This window comes from Chanos chanos, chromosome 6 (assembly GCF_902362185.1).
Source record: "Chanos chanos chromosome 6, fChaCha1.1, whole genome shotgun sequence".
Lineage (NCBI taxonomy): Eukaryota > Metazoa > Chordata > Actinopteri > Gonorynchiformes > Chanidae > Chanos > Chanos chanos.
In genome coordinates, this window is record NC_044500.1 from 22,278,626 (window position 1) to 22,296,806 (window position 18,181).

The window sequence follows — 18,181 nt, forward strand, 5'->3', positions numbered from 1 at the left end:
GTACATGTTCAGCCTTCAGGAAACAGGCTCTGAAGTCAGTCTAGTGTGCAGCTTACCATGAGGATGAATATTAAAGATGACTAAAACACTGATGTAACCTGAAAAGAATTCTGCTGATTCACTCCTGGAAATGTTATTTTCATAACGCAGTTATCAAGCATTCAAAGTGACTGTTAAAAAATTTAAAAATCAGATGAAAAAAAGATCAGATAAAAAAAGATTAAAAAAGCAGTCTGTGAGTAAGTGAAGAGTTTTATTTTATTTTATTTTATTTTATTATTTATTTATTTATTTGTGTTTTTTAAATTATTTTTTCTTTGTTTTCAATCGTAAACTGTGGAGTTGCTCTGCTGGGTAATATTATTCTGTAGTTTCTTTATCTCCTTCTGCACTTTATTTACTGCACAGGCCCTCAGTGTGATGTTGCATAGTTTACACTGTAGTGTTCCCTTTGTTTAGCAACCAATGTAAGCTAAGCAGTTCACTCAAAAAAATCCCCATGCACAAATCCCTGATTAATATTCAAAGATCACAAAGCGTCAATCACAAATTGTGTCTTAAGGACTATATTTGCAAATAAAGAAATAAATAAACAAAAGATATGTGTGTAAATATGTTTAAGGCCTTTTCACATTAAAAGTCTGTTTGCTTTAGGTCAAATTAGAAAACCATTGGTTATTACCTTGCAGTTCACCAGGGGTTTGGTTGTGTTTCATTTCAAGCTTATGTGTTTCATTTCATGTGTTTCATTTCAAGCTTATCAGAGTGTTGATAAACACGTCCTGAACTTTTTTCACTGATAAGAATTTTTGCGGATGGAAACCATCCTTTCCTAGGAAAATTCAATATGTTCATCTACAACAGCTGTGCTTGTGGACTGTCACAGTTATAATAATAGTTTGGTTTATTTACCAAACACAGCTCTGTGAGCAGAATGCTGACTACCCAAGGACTTGAAAGTTGCAACTAAGAATTTCATTGTCCTCTGTCCAGATGCAAATGTTTTGTTTCTACACTACAGAGAGGATGTGTTGCATCCAGGTGACAGTCCAGAAGAGGGCAAGCTCCTCTGAGGGCTTCAGTTATGCTTCTTACACCGCAGACAAAGACAGCTGGATCAGACTCGTGTCAGATAACACTGATGCCTCAAACGTACTGCCCCAGGTGCTCATTTGGAACCGGTCAGAGAACCAGACCATCTCAGTGTATCCAGTTGTTTTGGTCTACACTGGAGTGCAGTTAGCATGTTCGCATGTACCCACATGGACCAAACAAAGGAGGAAATTGGTCCAGGGTTCAAAATAATGGTTCTAAATGATCTGGGTGTGAAACCCTGGTCAGGCTGCTCTACCCATTTTAGACTTGGAACAAACAGAATCCACACACATGCATTACTGTCTTGCTTCAAAGTAAATGAGGATCACTAGTTTACTGAATAAAATGTTTGGGCATTTTCACACACGACATCTAAATGAGTGAAAAATCCAAGATTCAAACACTTTCTCTGTGTGTGCACCATCTAGTCTATTTATATTTCATCAAAACCTTTTACGAAGTCAAAGCTTTCACACCATTAAGATTAAGGCAATGCACTGAGCTGAAGCCAGGCACTGATAAATGTTCTATACACACTGGTCCAACAACCCTTAAGCCTAAACCTAATCCTATCCCTAACCCTTACCCAACTGAACCTGGGGGCTGATTAAGGATAGGCCCTGGACAAACTCTCCAAACCTGCCAGAGCACACTGTCATTCAGCAGGCTCTTCTTTCACAAAGCTGGATATGAAAGGATCAATCCCAGCAAGGGAAAGATCAGGCCTCTCAAAGGGAGTTGGAGTGTCAGCTATATCAAAATACTTCGGATTGTAGTAGGCTTTGGTGTCCCCACAGCTGAGATCTTTGTTGGCATGTTTGAATATTTCATGACGCAGTCTGCAAAAGAAGAAGATATTAAAACTGGAATGGTCTCCACAGATGAATAACCTTTCACAAGGGGGACTACAGCTCACGCTCGGCAGAAATGGCTAAAGATAATTCTATTGTTCTTTCTCTGGAGGGTAGGCAGGCTCCAAGAATAACACCAACTCACCGTGTCCCTTGTTTTGGTGGGTAACTAAAGTTGTTCATCTCTTCCTCTATGTCTCTGTCACTAATACACAGTGGAGGGTGTCGAAGCTGACTGTGCTTCTCTGCCTGTAATCACAGCTCAAAAGAATGAGTTCAGAACAGAATATAGGTGCTCCTCAACTTACGATGGCGCTACGTCCCGATAAACCCATTGTACATCGAAAATAACGTAAGTCGAAACATGCATTTAATGCAGTACATCTAACCTACCCAACATTATAGCTTATTGCAGCCTACCTTGAAAATGCTCAGAAACGCTGGCAACACAGCGTATCCGTTGTTTACCTTTGTAATCGTGTGGCTGACTGGGAGCTGCTGTAAATAACCTCCGATTAAGTTATATTATTATTTATGTTGAGTGCCCTTTTTCGTGTTAACGTATATTTGTTTATGATAGCGTCTTATTTCTTAAAACGCACTTTTAAGTTGAAATTCGATTGTACTGCCTACTGCTCACGCGAGGTTGAGCGCAGTGTCCGACGAAAATAGTCACAGTAAGAAGTGTTCGGCGTCTCAGAAATGTACTTTAGAATGTATTTTGTATTGTTTAGCACTTGGTTGACAGGAGCACAAGGTCAGTGGATTTGTGTTTGATTTTGGCTGTTTTAAGTGAAGTGTATGTTTCATACTTTGAACTATGATACCGCTGAATTGTTTTCTGCGTTCAGGTCCCGTTAAAAACAAATAGCGGTGTGGTTTAATTTGAATTACTATTCTAAAGAATTTAACGAACTTGTGTATGACTATGACAATAATGTCTTCTGTACATTCTTTTTTTATACAGTAAGATATGGCTTTCAAGTGCATTTTCTTGGTGTGCTGTTGTAAAGATATTCCTGTTTGTTTCCTTCCTTCAGGTCTTACGGTGTGTTTGTGAAGACTATATTGTTAATAAAGCAACTCTTTATAAACCATCAGTTTAATAAGACTAAGAGCATTAATCAGCCGGGGATGCTACAGCTGCGGCTCACTGCAGCTGCCTAGCGTCATGAGAGAGTGCTGTATTGCCACATATCGCTAGGCCAAAAGGTCAAAGCTCGAAGTGCGAATTCGAAGTTTATACTGAATGCCTATCGCTCTCGCAAAGTCGAAATGTTGTAAGTCGAACTATTGTAAATCGATTACTACCTGTCCAAAATAAGTGAAAGGTAAAAAATAAAGACTGATTATTTCAGGCCCAGAACATCAGTAGTAGAAACACTGAGAGGTGAATAGTTAATCCATACTCTTACCTCGGCACCCATCTGATCTCCTGCCCAGGCAGAGCTGGTACTATCAGCCAGGCCCGCTGGTCCAGTTAGAATGCTATGAGAGGGCATGCTTAATGGATCAGTCAGAACCTCGTAGGGAACAGCAGGATGCTTCCAAGAGGACCTTGTATGGATGCTCCATCTCTCAGTTTGTCCAAAGGTACCTGTGATAAGAGATCAAATGACCGTGATAAGAGATTAGATTCCTGTGTTAAGACATTAGATGCCTGTGATAGGACATTAGGTACCTGTGCTAAGACATTAGACGCCTGTGATAAGACGTTTGATGTCTGTGATAAGATATTAGGTGCCTGTGATAAGACATTAGGTGCCTGTGATAAGACACTGGGTGCAGTGCTTTCAGAAGACTTGTGTGATGGAAGGCATCCTGTCTGTTTAATGAGAGCTCAGGAGAACTGTTGTCACAGTAGTCTACAGTCACTCTGTAGTTGATGTGAAAATATCATGCTACACTGGCTGTGGTGTGATTTAACCATGGAGTACCAAGCTGTGGCCACAGTGAGACTTACAATGAAAGAATTTAATTCATGCACTCTGGTCACTGTAGTGAGAGGAGTGTCTGAGGCTGGTGGTGTGATGTGTTAGACTCAGCTCTTTCCTGTTTTCATTCCTTTTGAAAAGGTGTGTAGATTGTCACACTGTCCCACAGATGTGGAATAAAACTACCATAATTCTTATTCCAAACATTTCTACACCTGAGAGAATTAAATGATTATCAGAGAACTGAATGTTTATCACCCAGCTGTCTGACCCAATTACATGTTTTGAAAATATCAGGAATAATGTAACAGCTCAGAGCTCATCCTTCTCAGATCCTTATCAGTTTGCCTGTCTTTTAATTTAATCTTTAATCTTTATCCGTAGGTCTGAGTGTGGAGTCAAGGGTGCATTATTAAATAAGAGACATAAACATTTACACATGCCTAGATTGTACATAAGATTATTATTCAATTTCCTGTTGGCTTTCAGTACGCTACAACCTCAGATTTTTATGTGTAAGTTACACTATATGAACATAAACCTCCCCTGATGCTGTGACTGAATCACTGTTTCATTCCTGGAGTCTAAAGTGTATTGAAATCCCCATCCACTATTGTGGCATTATACAGTGGGGTTCATCAAAGATCTGAGTTGTTCCCTGTACTGCTTACAATGTACACCAAAAAAACAGAGTCAGTCTGTGAGAGCTCTGTGGTTATTGAGAGTACAGATGACACATCAGTGGTAAGGTCAGTTTTTGCAGACAATGAATTAATACATAGAGAGGGGCAACAACTCGATTAATTGTTGTGACATCTATTAACTGCTGCTAAATGTCAACACAAAGAAAGAGTTAAACTGTGTTTCTCTGGTGCCTTTTAGTTAGGCTCCTACACAGCTCTGTTAGTCCATCGATAGCTCAGACATATTTCATTAAGGATTTGTTTCATGAAGGAGGGGTACCTTCCCATCCTAAAGCTGGTGAAAAACTGAATAGTGTCATTTTTCCAGAGGGAAGCGCACTGGACGCTTGATGCGTTTGTCATCTAATAAATGTTTACCTATGAATTCTCCATGTACACTCCACAAGCGAACGGTGTAGTCCACGGAGGAGGTGAGCAGCACCTGCTCTTTCTCTATTATCTGCAAGCTGCAGAGGCAGCAAAAAGCAAACAAACAAAAAATTAATATGTTGTGCAGTAAAACGTGAAAGTATGCACTGAAATGACAACAGTGTGAACATTTGTTTCTGATATTCAATGTGTCATGCCTACCCAGTTATGCTGCTAACGTGTGCCCGCCAATAATTTACAGCTAAAAAAAAACCCAAACAAACAAAAAAAAGAAGTCTTTGGAAGGGTACCTTTAAATAAGTATTTAAAAAAAAGTTTTATTTTGTGGAATTTTGTTGCATTTGAATAGTAATTACACATACTTTTTGGTGTTTTTTTTTCTAGACTTTGTGCATATGACTTTATATCATAGACATAGATATAGCCCACATGGTCAGCAGTGAACAGCGTGCCCTCATCTGTTGTCACCGTCATCTTTGTGATCTGCTGCTGACATCTGGACTGAAAAACAAATGGCATTTTTTATACTTGACCGTAGCTCATGGGTTTGACCATAGCTCAGGGATTTGACTGTTCTGCACTAAGAAGACTGCCACCCAGTCTGCATCTAACATCCCTGACTGTGGCTAATCAACATTTAACTTTAATCAACTTTACTATTATTAATTAACTATGCTCAATCGGGCAGATAGACTGCTGATGTTTAACTGCAAGTGTTAAGTACAGAAATACAGCAAAACACAGACGGAGAACACTGAGGTTACCTACCGCTGCAAAAGAAGCCACAAATTTTCCCCCATTCAGCACGCTCCAAAAATGGATGTAGCCTGTTTTGAACAAACAAAAACTAAAGCATGTAAAATCTCAGATATCAGTTTTGCATAATTTGTTTGATCATAATTACATAATGACTATAATTCTGTTTTGTAAACGGATACTCACCTTGTGGTCCAGATGATATTAGACAAGTTGTAGGGTGGGAGATGACACCCTGCACCCCAGATCGCAGGAAAACCAAGCTCAGGACACTTCTGTCTAGGACTAGCAGAGGCACAGCAGTCTGTTATATGTCCTGGCACATCACAACATGCACAGCACATGCTGTTATACTGACAACTTCATTACTTTGTCAAAGGCTACCAGTCTGCACTGGCCACTGGTGCTGAAATCAACTTCCACAGTGCCAAGGGTACAACTGTTTCCTACTCAGACATATTTATATATAAATTACATACAGTACCAGTCAAACGTTTGAACACACCTTCTAATTCAATGGTTTTTTATTATTTTTATTTTCTACATCGTAGAACAATGCTGAAGGCATCAAAACTTTGAAATAACACATATGGAATTATTCATTAATTCGTTCACTCATTTTCTAAGCCGCTTATACTAATTAGGGTCACGGGGAGTGCTGGACCCTATCCCTGTGCTCACTGGGCAAAAGGCAGGGAGATACCCTGGACAGGTCACCAGTCCACTGCAGGGCAGATACGCAGACAAACACATTCACACCTAGGGGCAATTTAGTATCCCCAATTTGCCTGTCTTTTCACTGTGGGAGGAAACCAGAGCTCCCAGAAGAAACCCACACAGACACAGGGAGAACATACAAACTCCACACAGAAAGGACCCTGGCTGCCCGGGCCAGGAATCAAACACAGGACCTTCTTGCTGGGAGGCAACAGCACTACCCACTGTGCCTCCGTGCCATCCATAAGGAATTATGTTGTAAGCGTAAAAAGTGAAAAGTGTAAACAAAGCACAACGTAGAAAATAGTAAAAATAAAGAAAAACGCTTGAATGAGTAGGTTTGTCCAAACCTTGACTGGTATTGTGTGTGTATATAGGTATATATTTATATGCATATATACATATGTCAACTTCGTTTATATCTGCCCGAGTAGGAAACAGTTGTACCCTGGGCACTATGGCAATGGGAAACAGTCATACCCTGGGTGCTGTGACAGTAGGAAACAGTCGTACCCTGGGCACTATGGCAGTGGGAAACAGTCGTACCCCGGGCACTGTGACAGTGGGAAACAGTCGTACCCTGGGCACTATGGCAGTGAGAAACAGTCGTACTCTGGGCACTATAGCAGTGGGAAACAGTTTTACCCTGAGCGCTGTGACAGTGGGAAACAGTCGTACCCTGGGCACTATGGCAGTGGGAAACAGTCGTACCCTGGGCACAATGACAGGGGGAAACATTCGTACCCTGGGCGCTGTGACAGTGGGAAACAGTCGTACCCTGGGTGCTGTGACAGTAGGAAACAGTCGTACCCTGGGTGCTGTGACAATGGGAAACAGTCGTACCCTGGGCGCTGTGACAGTAGGAAACAGTCGTACCCTGGGCACTATGGCAATGGGAAACAGTCATATCCTGTGCTGTATGGCAGTGGGAAACAGTTGTACCTTGGGCGCTGTGACAGTGGGAAACAGTCGTACCTTGGGCGCTGTGACAGTGGGAAACAGTCGTACCCTGGGCGCTGTGACAACGGGAAACAGTCATACCCTGGGCGCTGTGACAGTGGGAAACAGTCGTACCCTGGGCACTGTGACAATGGGAAACAGTCATACCCTAGGCGCTGTGACAGTGGGAAACAGTCGTACTCTGGGCACAATGACAGTGGGAAACATTCGTACCCTGGGCGCTGTGACAGTGGGAAACAGTCATATCCTGGGTGCCATGACGATGGGAAACAGTCATATCCTGGGCTGTGAGGCAGTGGGAAACAGTTGTACCTTGGGCCCTGTGATGATGGGAATCAGTCGTACCCTGGGTGCTGTGATGATGGGAGACAGTCATACCCTGGGCACTATGGCAGTGGGAAACAGTCATACCCTGGGCCCTGTGACAGTGGGAAACAGTCGTACCCTGGGCGCTATGGCAGTGGGAAACAGTTGTACCCTTGGTGCTGTGATGATGGGAAACAGTCGTACCCTGGGCCCTGTGACAGTGGGAAACAGTCGTACCCTGGGCCCTGTTGCAGTCAGGGGAAAGCGGAGGGGTGAGAAAGTGACACTGAATGTGCCCAGACACCAGATTCCACACGATGATCTCTCCATCTCTGCTGCTGGTGGCCAGGAGAGAGGGCGGACATGCCGCAATACACAGAATGTCTTCTTTATGCCCTTTTCTCTATGAACAGGAAATTTCCCTTGAACAAACTTCATTAGGAAATGCATATACATGTTCTCAGTGTATGTGTGTTTGTTAATCATGATATCACCATATCATCCGGCCAAGAGGACTGTGGTCTCTGAACGTGATGGGTGTCATCTGGTGAATCCTTAGGGAAAACCAACAGAGGAGGTCTCTGAGAGCTGGAGTCAGTCATTACTTTGAGTTTCATAATAGATCACAACACCGAAACTTATAAGGTACTTTTGAGACTTCAGCTGCAATCAGATGAGACAGTGAAAATGTATATGAAATTATTCTTTCTTCTTTTTTTGACACTGTGGAGTTTATTAATAGTAAACAATAATAAAAACAATGATAAACTTTATTTATAATGCTCTTTTCTCACACCCACAGTTGTAGCTCACAGTGATACCATTTGGCCAACTGAAAATCGCCTAGCTTTGCCATGTTGTTCTTGATTGAACAAAACCTGCACAAACCTGCTTTGAACAAACCTGCAGATTTCCATTGAAAAGTCCTAAAAGCAGATTAATATAATTTATATGGCCATTTGACTGTGGTAAAACAATAAAGGTTTTTTTTTACTGGTGCAGAATACAGAAATATACTCTTGACCAGAATACAGAGAGATAGTGGGGTTGTTCACTGATTACTTTGACTGGATGTGAACAGGCTTTCACAATATAAAGAAAATAAGTACATTCAGGTAAAGTCATAAAATTTAGTCATTTATCCAAACTGTGTTCATCTGCTCTGTATTAGTAATCATCCACCATCAAATTCTTGCCTCAATTACCTATTTGGGAAATGACACCTACTCAGACCAGAGAATATTCTGGAACGGTTTTATCATTAAGCTGCATAGCCTATTGGTAGACAGCTTTATTCACTTAATTCTGAACTATGATTGACTGTGGCTGTGCAGAGCTGACACCTAAACCACAAAACCCTGATCCAGGACATGCCTCTGTACATCAGAACTGTGTCTTCGCTGTGGGTAGTCCACAGTCTTAATGTGCCATGTCACTGTCAAAGTCCTGAGGTTTGAATCTTTGGTCACACAATAACTGAATGCCAAACTACTCTTCTTAAGTGACCGAAAAGACCTGAGCCCCCGAAGGTCTTGAGCGGAGAATTACTAAGGTGATAAGGACATGAGACTCTTGGTAACTACGGCCACCAAGCTTACAAACTAAGAACCATCTCACTGAATGATTGCTATCAAATCCTTTGTATAAATACTCACACCATACACTTCCACCATCATAATAATGCAATATTCACTCAGAGAAATAGTCAAGCTAGACTCTTTCAAGAACCAGAAATAAAGAAATGAACCAAAAAAGGAAACCAGTGAACAGAATAATAAAAGGGAGTTTTATTACATAATAAAAGGGTTCACGGAGAAACACTGAAAGAACAGGTCACTGGATTAAGTTTATGAAAGGGAAACTATATGTACATATAAAACTGACTGGCCAGTTTATGTCTTACGTCTGTACTCACAAAGTAAATGTCAATTCTCCGAGCCCAGCCAACAGACATCACAAACCTACCAGGACAAACACAAAACAAAATGAAACTCTCTGTCTGAACTGTGATTTCAACCAAAAACCTACATAAATAGTACCTAGAGAAAGCAACTCACGTGTTCCTGTGAACTTTTAAATAGGTACAGTCACAAACCTCAGCACACTTGCCAGCATCTGAGAATAAAATATGCTGTCAAGAGCAGAACAACAGTAGGCAATGACTTCAGAATCCGTTATACCCAAAAGAAGCTGTTAACTCTTCTAACAACCCTGTGCTTTTAGCCTTTGTCAGCACACTTATAATATTTAACAGTATAATATTTATCAGTAGGACACTGATCAGCTTACTTACCTCTGCTGAGAGTTTTAAGACAATGTCCATTGCTAAAGTTCCAGATTTTAAGGCAACCATCTCTTCCCCCAGTCACCAGTCTGCACACCGTAAAAGATATATCAGAGCTTACAAAAAGGGTGTGCAGTTCTTTGCACTTCAATTCCCATAAAACTACACAGACCGTCTGCCAAGCAGGTCAAAGGCCATGCACGTGATGGCTGCGTGTCCATGAGCACCTCCATATTCAAATACTTGCTGTCCCGTGTCCACATCCCACACTTTCACAACCTGACAAGACATCAGATCAGTGCATTAACAGTCATCAAGACATGAAGATCGTTTCAGTTCATCTTGATGTTGTGGTATGATTCTACTGTAACTCCAAAACTGTTTTTAAAGCTGTTTAAACAGAGAGAGTGAAAGATATCTTCATTTCCCCTCATGCTGTATTGTGGCATTGGCTCCGACTAGACCAGAAATCCAGACCCATGCTATGATGTGCTATACTGCTACACCAGTCCTCATCACACTGTATTAGTGTAAGATAACCATTTAGTTTATGTGGGGATGCTCTCCCAGTATCTGACTGCACTGGGGAGGGGAAAGTCTGATGTGGAGCACCCAGCTAGCCTACCTACAGCACTTTGTTCAGAAGCAGAATAAGAAAAATATATTAAAAATAGCCACAGGCAAGGATATTACAGACAGAGTTAACAATGAAAAAAAAAACACAGTTCCCATAAAAGTAATTTGTCAGACGTGATTTGTTAATGAGGGAGTTTAAGAGACACACTGAGCCCTCTGTGCAGCTGACCACCTGTCGAAAGGCCTCTGAGTAACCACAGCACATAACCGACTCCCCATGAGACACAGTCACACGGCCATGATGCAGGGACCTGAGAGGGAGAGAGAAAAAAAACAAACAAACAAACAATATTCCATATAATATTCTTCAGCGGCTTGATGCACACTATTTCATAGCACCAGAGTTTATATTTCTCTCCTGTTTCTTCCCCTCAGTACTGAGGTATGCTTCACAAAGCATCTCACACTGGACTCCACCACAAACCATATCAGATTAGAATCCACCCAGTCACTGCTTCCGTACTGCTACTGCTATTTAACCGGGACACCTTGGCTATTTTGCTACTTTGTGCACAGTGTTAATCACCTTGTCTTTAGGGGCAACACAGCGAGGGAGTCGGTGGCCACATAGAGTCGTTTGACCAAGGGAGAGTAGAGACATGCTGACAGATCTCCGGAGATTAGGCTGGTTCTAGGGTGTGCAGTGAACAGGCATGATTCATCATGGATATCCCAGATCTGTAAAACAAGTCAATAATCAAACCCTCAGAATCATTTTTTTAACTGACCTCACGCAGATGATAAACACATATCCTAAATAATCACAATGTCAATGCATCTTGGAAATAAGCAACACAAACTACCAAACAAACATTGCCCTCTGTTCTCCTCAGTTTGCAAATATACCACAGATTAATTTAATAGAACATGCTTTGCTAGTACAAAAAGGAAATTAATTAAAGGAAATTAAGAGGAAAAAACAGGAGTGGCGCAGTGGGTAACGCTGTCGCCTCACAGTAAGGAGGTTTCGGGTTCGGTTCCCGGCCGGGTGGCCAGGGTCCTTTCTGTGTGGAGTTTGCATGTTCTTCCCGTGTCTGTGTGGGTCCCCTCTGGGAGCTCTGGTTTCCTCCCACAGTCCAAAGACATGCAGGTTAGGTGAATTGGAGACACTAAATTGCCCGTGAGTGTGTTTGTCTGTGTGTCTGCCCTGCGATGGACTGGTGACCTGTCCAGGGTGTTTCCCTGCCTTTTGCCCTATGAACGCTGGGATAGGCTCCAGCACCCCCCGCGACCCTAATCAGGATAAGCGGCTTAGATAGTGAGTGAGTGAGAAGAGGAAAAAATGAAGCATGCTTTACAAACACAAATACAATGTGCTCTTCAAATTCCAAATCTGATTTTCTAACATGCAGAATAATTACAGAAAATATGTCTATTCCTTTTGTGATTCATGTGACCGTATTTGAGGGATAGTCAATTATGTATCTCAAAATGTATCGAGTGTCACAATCCAGCCTGGACCTTCCACTGTCTAGCCACGTTTTCCCTCTCTCCCATTTGTGTCCTGTTCCTGGGTTCCACTCCACGTTTTTGCATTCACACCGATCACCAGCCTTCCCTCAAACTCACCTGTTCACCATTTTCTCATTAGTCTGTGTTTAAAAGCCTTGCCTCAGCCCTTCCCAGATTATCTTGTCAGTTTTTGGAAGGTTCTCTTGTGGTTTCATGTATGTTCTGATTTTTGCTTATGTTTTTGATTACTTCCTGTTTCTTGGATCTCTGCTATTGTCAAGCCCTTTTTGTTTTGTTTTTTTGGTGAATTCTCTGGACTGTTTGCCCCTGTGTTTTCTCAACTTTGCCTGTTGTCTGTGAGTACTGTGTTTGCCCTTTTGTGTTCCTCTGATTTTGGATTTTGGACTGATCTCTGGTTATAGAACTTTTTTCTGGATTTTGACACGATTTTTGCCTGTACCCCTATTTTTTGCCTTTTGTCTGATCACCTGTGTGGCGACTCTGGATTTCCCTTTTTGACTACGAACACTGCCAACTGTTTTCTCATTTGCTGAATCTTTGATCATTAAAATCACCTTTTATAAAATCTCTCAAGAGTCTGCTTTTGGGTCCATATACCGCATCTCAGGCCTCACAGGCCGTGACTTCGAGTTTGTTAGTGACTTGGTGGACGTGCAAAACCTGTTGGATTTAAGTTTTTGAACTTAATTTCATCTTGGAGCTGTAAAATACAGAAATGAACTGGCTTTACAATTCCTCACATCATGTTAAATAAACTACTTGGCAGAATATTTTCAATCTGCACCCTAAAATGAAGTCAGTTTTGAAAAGGAACCGAGCATTTTTTGAATAAATAACTTTCTTTTAACAGTTGCTAATGTGAATCATCCTTGAAAATAAACCAGTTATTAATGGTGCCTTGTTGCTCTTTGTGTAAAAATGTAATATGTTAAGGAATCAGGAAGGTTATAAATATGACTGCACTGTTTTATTACAGATCCATATAAATAAACTTCACCGACAGGATTCCTGACAGGCCAGTGCAGATCTGTGATGCTAACACTGAGGGCTTGGGGTTTGGACTGTGATATGTATTTGACAGTATATTCCAGTTTTAGCCACTGATTTAATTTTAATAGCATTTTTTTAATTAGCATTTATTATCAAGTTAATCTTTTTTGTACTCATTAAAGCGCATGTCTGTAATTATTATGATTTGATCAGTAGTGGTTAAAATGTAACCATATTTGATTGTAAGACTAGACTGTGTGATACAGAGTCTAATCACTCAGTGCTTGTGCACAGAGATGTTGTGAGTAAGAGTAAATGCTAGAATGGGACACACGACTGCAGCTGCGGGACAGGGAGTGGTTCTGATCCCCAGCTGTGTTTAAACATACAGTTTTAGTGCTCTTTCCTAATCCTTTCCTGAAGAAATTATAAAATATACAAACAGACAATCAAATATAAGTGGGAGTTTTACTTTCCATTTATGGATAATCACAAGCGTGGTGTTGACGTTGACCTGTAGCTCACACTATTGCAAATTACAGATTCTCCACTTCTCATGAACAGAAGAGGTCTGCACTCTGGTCAGCAGAAACACCTTGTCAGTTGCTTATCTGATCACTTCAAGTGTAATGGACTATTCTGCAATGGTGCCAATAAAAAAAGATAAAATTTTTAAAAAAGCCCCACCCATATTAAAATAATAAATGTTACCACTAAGTGGACTGTTTTCAGTTCATCTTTCTCATTGGTATGATTTAGTGGGTGTTTAATCCCTTACTTTAACAGAATTATCCGTTGAGACGGAGACGATGTGCTGGTCCTCTGAGGAAATGAAGAGGTAGAATACAGGAGCAGTGTGCCCCTTCAGTGTCCCTGCTGGCTTCCTGTCATTTCAAGAAGAGGTGGAACATTAGGCTGTTAATTAAGTCCATCTGAGCACCAAATCTCTCACAGATTTAGTCCTGTCACATACTCCAGTAAAGCTCCATTTTATCTCCACTACAGTGCATGTTTCAGAAAGCTGGTACGGTCAAAACGAAACTAACAGGCCAGATCTACTAAAGGTTTGCTGGGATTTTATTGTGTGTAAAACTGCCAGTGTGATTAAAAAAGCCCATGAGCTGATTTTTGTGGAAGATGTTGTTTGGCTTTTTTAAAATCCCAGAAACAAAATGAATGTTGTCCCTTACAGGATCCTTGCACTTGTGAGCACCACCTGTTTTTTTCTCCTCCACTCCATATTGTAACTGTTCCCGGCCACAACAACAGACACTCCCACAGGAATGCACAAAGTTACATACTCATTTATGTATTTACACAAAAATTCACAGCTGACACAGATCAACAATTAAACATCAGCAAACCTCCGTCCACCATCTTAATAGAACAGATGACTTTCTTTTGTGCTCACAGCTTTACACAAATCAAAATGCCAATTCAGCCCATGGGCATTTCAGAGAAGAAAAAAAAAAAGTAAAAACAGATAGAGCATTATGTCGCTGACTGGATGCAGGGGATTCAGCAGTGTAAATGTTGATGGTGAGGGAGGAGATCAGTAATACCAGTTTTCATTGATGTCACATACCCAGGAGTATATGGATTCCACAGGCGCACATGTCTATCCATTCCTCCTGTCACCAGGAGATTGTGCTTTTTACAAAGGTCAAAGGTCATAACCCCTTTGCAAATAGAAAACACTGTCTGATTACTAGCTGCCCTCCGCTGAGGAGTGCCGAGGATGGGTGTGACCTTCTTGAGTTTGCCCTCATGACAGATTTCCTCGATCTCCCGCAACTGCTGTTGGATGTTGGTCGATGGAACAGCGCAGCCTGTAGGACAGAAAAGACAATTGTAGACTTAATACACTTAAGTGTATTCTATTTGGGATTTCTGATTATGCAAGACCACTGAATAAAAATACAGATAACAATGCAGACAGGACCAAAATGGGAGCATCAGAATTTCCAGTGAATTCCAGTGAATTCACTTGCTATGAAGTAAGAAATACAACTAAACATGAAGAACCTTGTAGTTATTGCAATCATTTTGATTTTAAGAACTAAACTCAATGCTGCCTTCATTTTTAAATATAAAGTAAAACTGGGGAAAAAATATGAGCTATTTTCTTCTCATTGCATTAATTTCTAATGAGTCAGAGCTAATGATGATTAGGCTAGGGATCTGACGCTGAAGCCACAGAGAGCCTCCTACTGGTAATTAAGAGTAGATCAGTAATCTGTTTTGTTGTTGTTGTTGTTGTTGTTGTTGTTGTTTGTTTGTTTGTTTGGTTGGTTGGTTGGTTGGTTTTGGTTTGTTTTTCCAGTAGGAGCTTGAATTTTCAGGTTTCCCTGGTAACATTACTGCATCATCAGACTCTTAAGTTTTAACTTTATCAAATATATAAAACCAATTAGATTCTTCTGGAGTACAAGATGGCTCCTGAACAAAAGATGAATAAGGTGCAAGGTTATCTAAGCCATGGGGAGAGAACACTGCATTTCCAAAGTTCAGGGAGGTATGTATACTGGACTGGAAACTAATGTCAAAGCAACACATCACAAAGCAGTGGGTTACCCAGTTAAAAATACAACACATGTTGTCAATGACGCAAAAATCTCATTGCCTCAAAATTCCTCATTCCTGATGTTGTGAATTTGAATCTTAGCGTCATACCCTGGACAGGTCAGAGGTCACAAGTGTCTAAGGGACATTACTGCACTTCGGAGACAGTTGGGCACCTGCACAGTAACAAGCTAATACCAGGAAATATCATGGGTCTAAGTAAAATTAACTGAAAAAATCTCCTTTTAACCCCTGTCCCCTTAAAGGACTGACCTTTCCCTTCTAACTCTGAAGAATTGCTCTGTAAATGCTGGCTAGAGCTTTTACTACGTTTACTACTCTCGCTGCTTAAAATTTCCATTCCCTCTCCCTTACTCATCCTCTATGTAATGGTTGGTTTGTTCCCTGTTTCATAATCATCACTATGATCTTTTATATGATTTTACATTTTATATCTCCTGTTGCATCATAGGAAACATTACAAGTGTATTTAAGGAGATGAACCATTTCATTTACTTTTGATATGAAGACAGTGGTATGTTGTAGTGGATTCACTAGAGAAAGAAATCAAAGGCCTGAAAAATGAGCATAGTGCAACTTTGGATATTATGTTGGAGCTGGAGATCACTCTTATCAAGTCTGAATAGCACTACTGTGAATGTAGGAAGACTCTGAGCTTGGTAGATAAGAAAGGCAAAAACACACAGAGCAATACAGTAAATGAAACTACAAAATAGGGCTTTTAAAAACTGTGACATAAGCCTCTATATATTTAATGGGGATCCATAAAGATGTGGAGATCTGGAGAGATATTAATTTTTCATGAAGAGAAGGAACTACGTCGCCCACTCCCACATTTTGGTTTTTTTTTGGTTTTTTTTGCTTTGGCTATAGCCAGTACATTGGCAGTAGCCACTGGGTCTCTGTCCCAACTCCATGGAGCTTGTGTTGGAGATCAGAGCATCTTATTACACTTTGCACAAATGATATTATACAATATTTATCACAGCCTGAGCACTCCCCTCTTACTGGAAGTGATAGTCTGAAAATGAGCAGGACAATCTCAAGTTATAAAGTTAATTTAAGCCTCTCAACATCACAGCAACATGCAGTCTGATTCAAGACGAGCCATTCTCCTTAGGGGACAACTTGCATCTGCTACTATTTTCTCAGTGGTTACTCATTCTCAGTTAGCTCATAAACACTTTTGGACAGGCCTTCAGATGAAACAATGACCTTATATATCCACACCACATGGCAGTCAAACCCAGCCAATGGAACTCCTCTAGTTTACAGAGAATTATTAAGTGGAGAATGGGTGAAAGGTTTGATGGCATCCAAGCACTCTGGTCTGCAAATCAGGTTTGTCTCAAAGGTCAGAGATTTCATATACTGCAGCACAATGGCTACTCCAATTTAGTCTATGGCACTGAGCCTATCCTTCTCCAAAAAGACTCGATAAAGTTAAATTATAGATTCACTGGTCACTTTATAAGAAACCTGCACCACATTTTAGGGATGCCCCGATCCCATCTCAAAGAGCAAGGCATTTTTAACTGATCGGTATCGGCTTTACTGAGCACCACCCTAAGCCTACGTCGGCTGTCCCGCCGGTGTCCTAAACGGAAAGCGTAATATGTGGCAGGACGCGGCTAAAATGTCTGCAGTGTGGATATGTTTTAAATTGGGAAACGAAAGCAGTCCAACAGCCACTTTAATGATTGCAATGCGACCATATGAGAGGCGGTAGTAACACAGAGCTGCGTTCAATAGGCTACCTACCACTTTGATATGGCACCTAAAAAATAAACACTCAGCGGAATACAGTGAGTTCACTCAGGTAACACAGGCAAAGGCTGCTCCAAAGCAAAACACATTGGAGGATATACTTTTAAAAGGAAAGAAAAATTTCGTTGAGACAGCGACAAGGCCAAAAAGATTACCGAGAGCGTAACTGAATTAATCGCTTTGGATGACCAGCCCATGTGGTAGCGAATACAGAGGTGCATTCAAATTCGGCAAATTGAGGCAAACAGGTTTTCTTTTAAACTTTTAAATTTGAACGTTTTTTAGGTCAGCATACTCCGATGACGTTAATCCTCAAGGCTACTAATAACAACCAAGGTATCATTTCAAAATTGAAACACATAACGCTCTAGCTGTATGAAATGTATGCGAGTTAGCCTAAACTAACGACAACAGAGAGCAATTCAGTCACGTAACTAACGCTAAAGATTGATAACGATAGCATACACAAAAAAAGAGGCTTTAAAAAAAGTATCAACGTAACTGACAATTAGACAACTTAACCACTTGAATTATTGTAAGATTGAATAAAATCGAACACTTACGTACATTTTCTGGTGTAACTCCCACAGTACACCTTAACCCTCTTGACACGGCATTTCAGACACCGCTCTACCGGAGCTTTACAAGAAGGTTTACTTTTTTTATTTTGTAAAATAAAAAAGTAATAAAAAAAAAAAATAAGGAACAGCTTTGCCGTAGCCAATTTTTTTCGTAATGCATTTGCTACTCAGTTGT

General features: G+C 40.8%; 1 protein-coding gene across 1 annotated transcript in view; it reads right to left on the bottom strand.

Annotated features, from left to right (window-relative positions):
- Positions 1-1,750: 1,750 nt before the first annotated feature.
- The window catches only part of wdr95 (WD40 repeat domain 95), a 32,706-nt gene continuing 16,275 nt past the window's right edge, over positions 1,751-18,181 (bottom strand). The window contains exons 10-30 of the mRNA XM_030778161.1: positions 14,661-14,904; positions 13,854-13,959; positions 11,139-11,290; positions 10,761-10,863; positions 10,149-10,255; positions 9,986-10,065; positions 9,750-9,807; positions 9,608-9,653; positions 8,187-8,246; positions 7,930-8,095; positions 7,402-7,567; positions 6,940-7,138; positions 6,413-6,433; positions 5,896-6,013; positions 5,722-5,780; positions 5,316-5,454; positions 5,155-5,194; positions 4,942-5,030; positions 3,362-3,543; positions 2,092-2,195; positions 1,751-1,934 (exon numbers count right to left, since the gene is read on the bottom strand). Coding sequence (XP_030634021.1) covers positions 1,751-1,934; positions 2,092-2,195; positions 3,362-3,543; positions 4,942-5,030; positions 5,155-5,194; positions 5,316-5,454; positions 5,722-5,780; positions 5,896-6,013; positions 6,413-6,433; positions 6,940-7,138; positions 7,402-7,567; positions 7,930-8,095; positions 8,187-8,246; positions 9,608-9,653; positions 9,750-9,807; positions 9,986-10,065; positions 10,149-10,255; positions 10,761-10,863; positions 11,139-11,290; positions 13,854-13,959; positions 14,661-14,904 — 2,423 coding nt within the window. The remainder of the gene's footprint in view (positions 1,935-2,091; positions 2,196-3,361; positions 3,544-4,941; positions 5,031-5,154; positions 5,195-5,315; positions 5,455-5,721; positions 5,781-5,895; positions 6,014-6,412; positions 6,434-6,939; positions 7,139-7,401; positions 7,568-7,929; positions 8,096-8,186; positions 8,247-9,607; positions 9,654-9,749; positions 9,808-9,985; positions 10,066-10,148; positions 10,256-10,760; positions 10,864-11,138; positions 11,291-13,853; positions 13,960-14,660; positions 14,905-18,181) is intronic.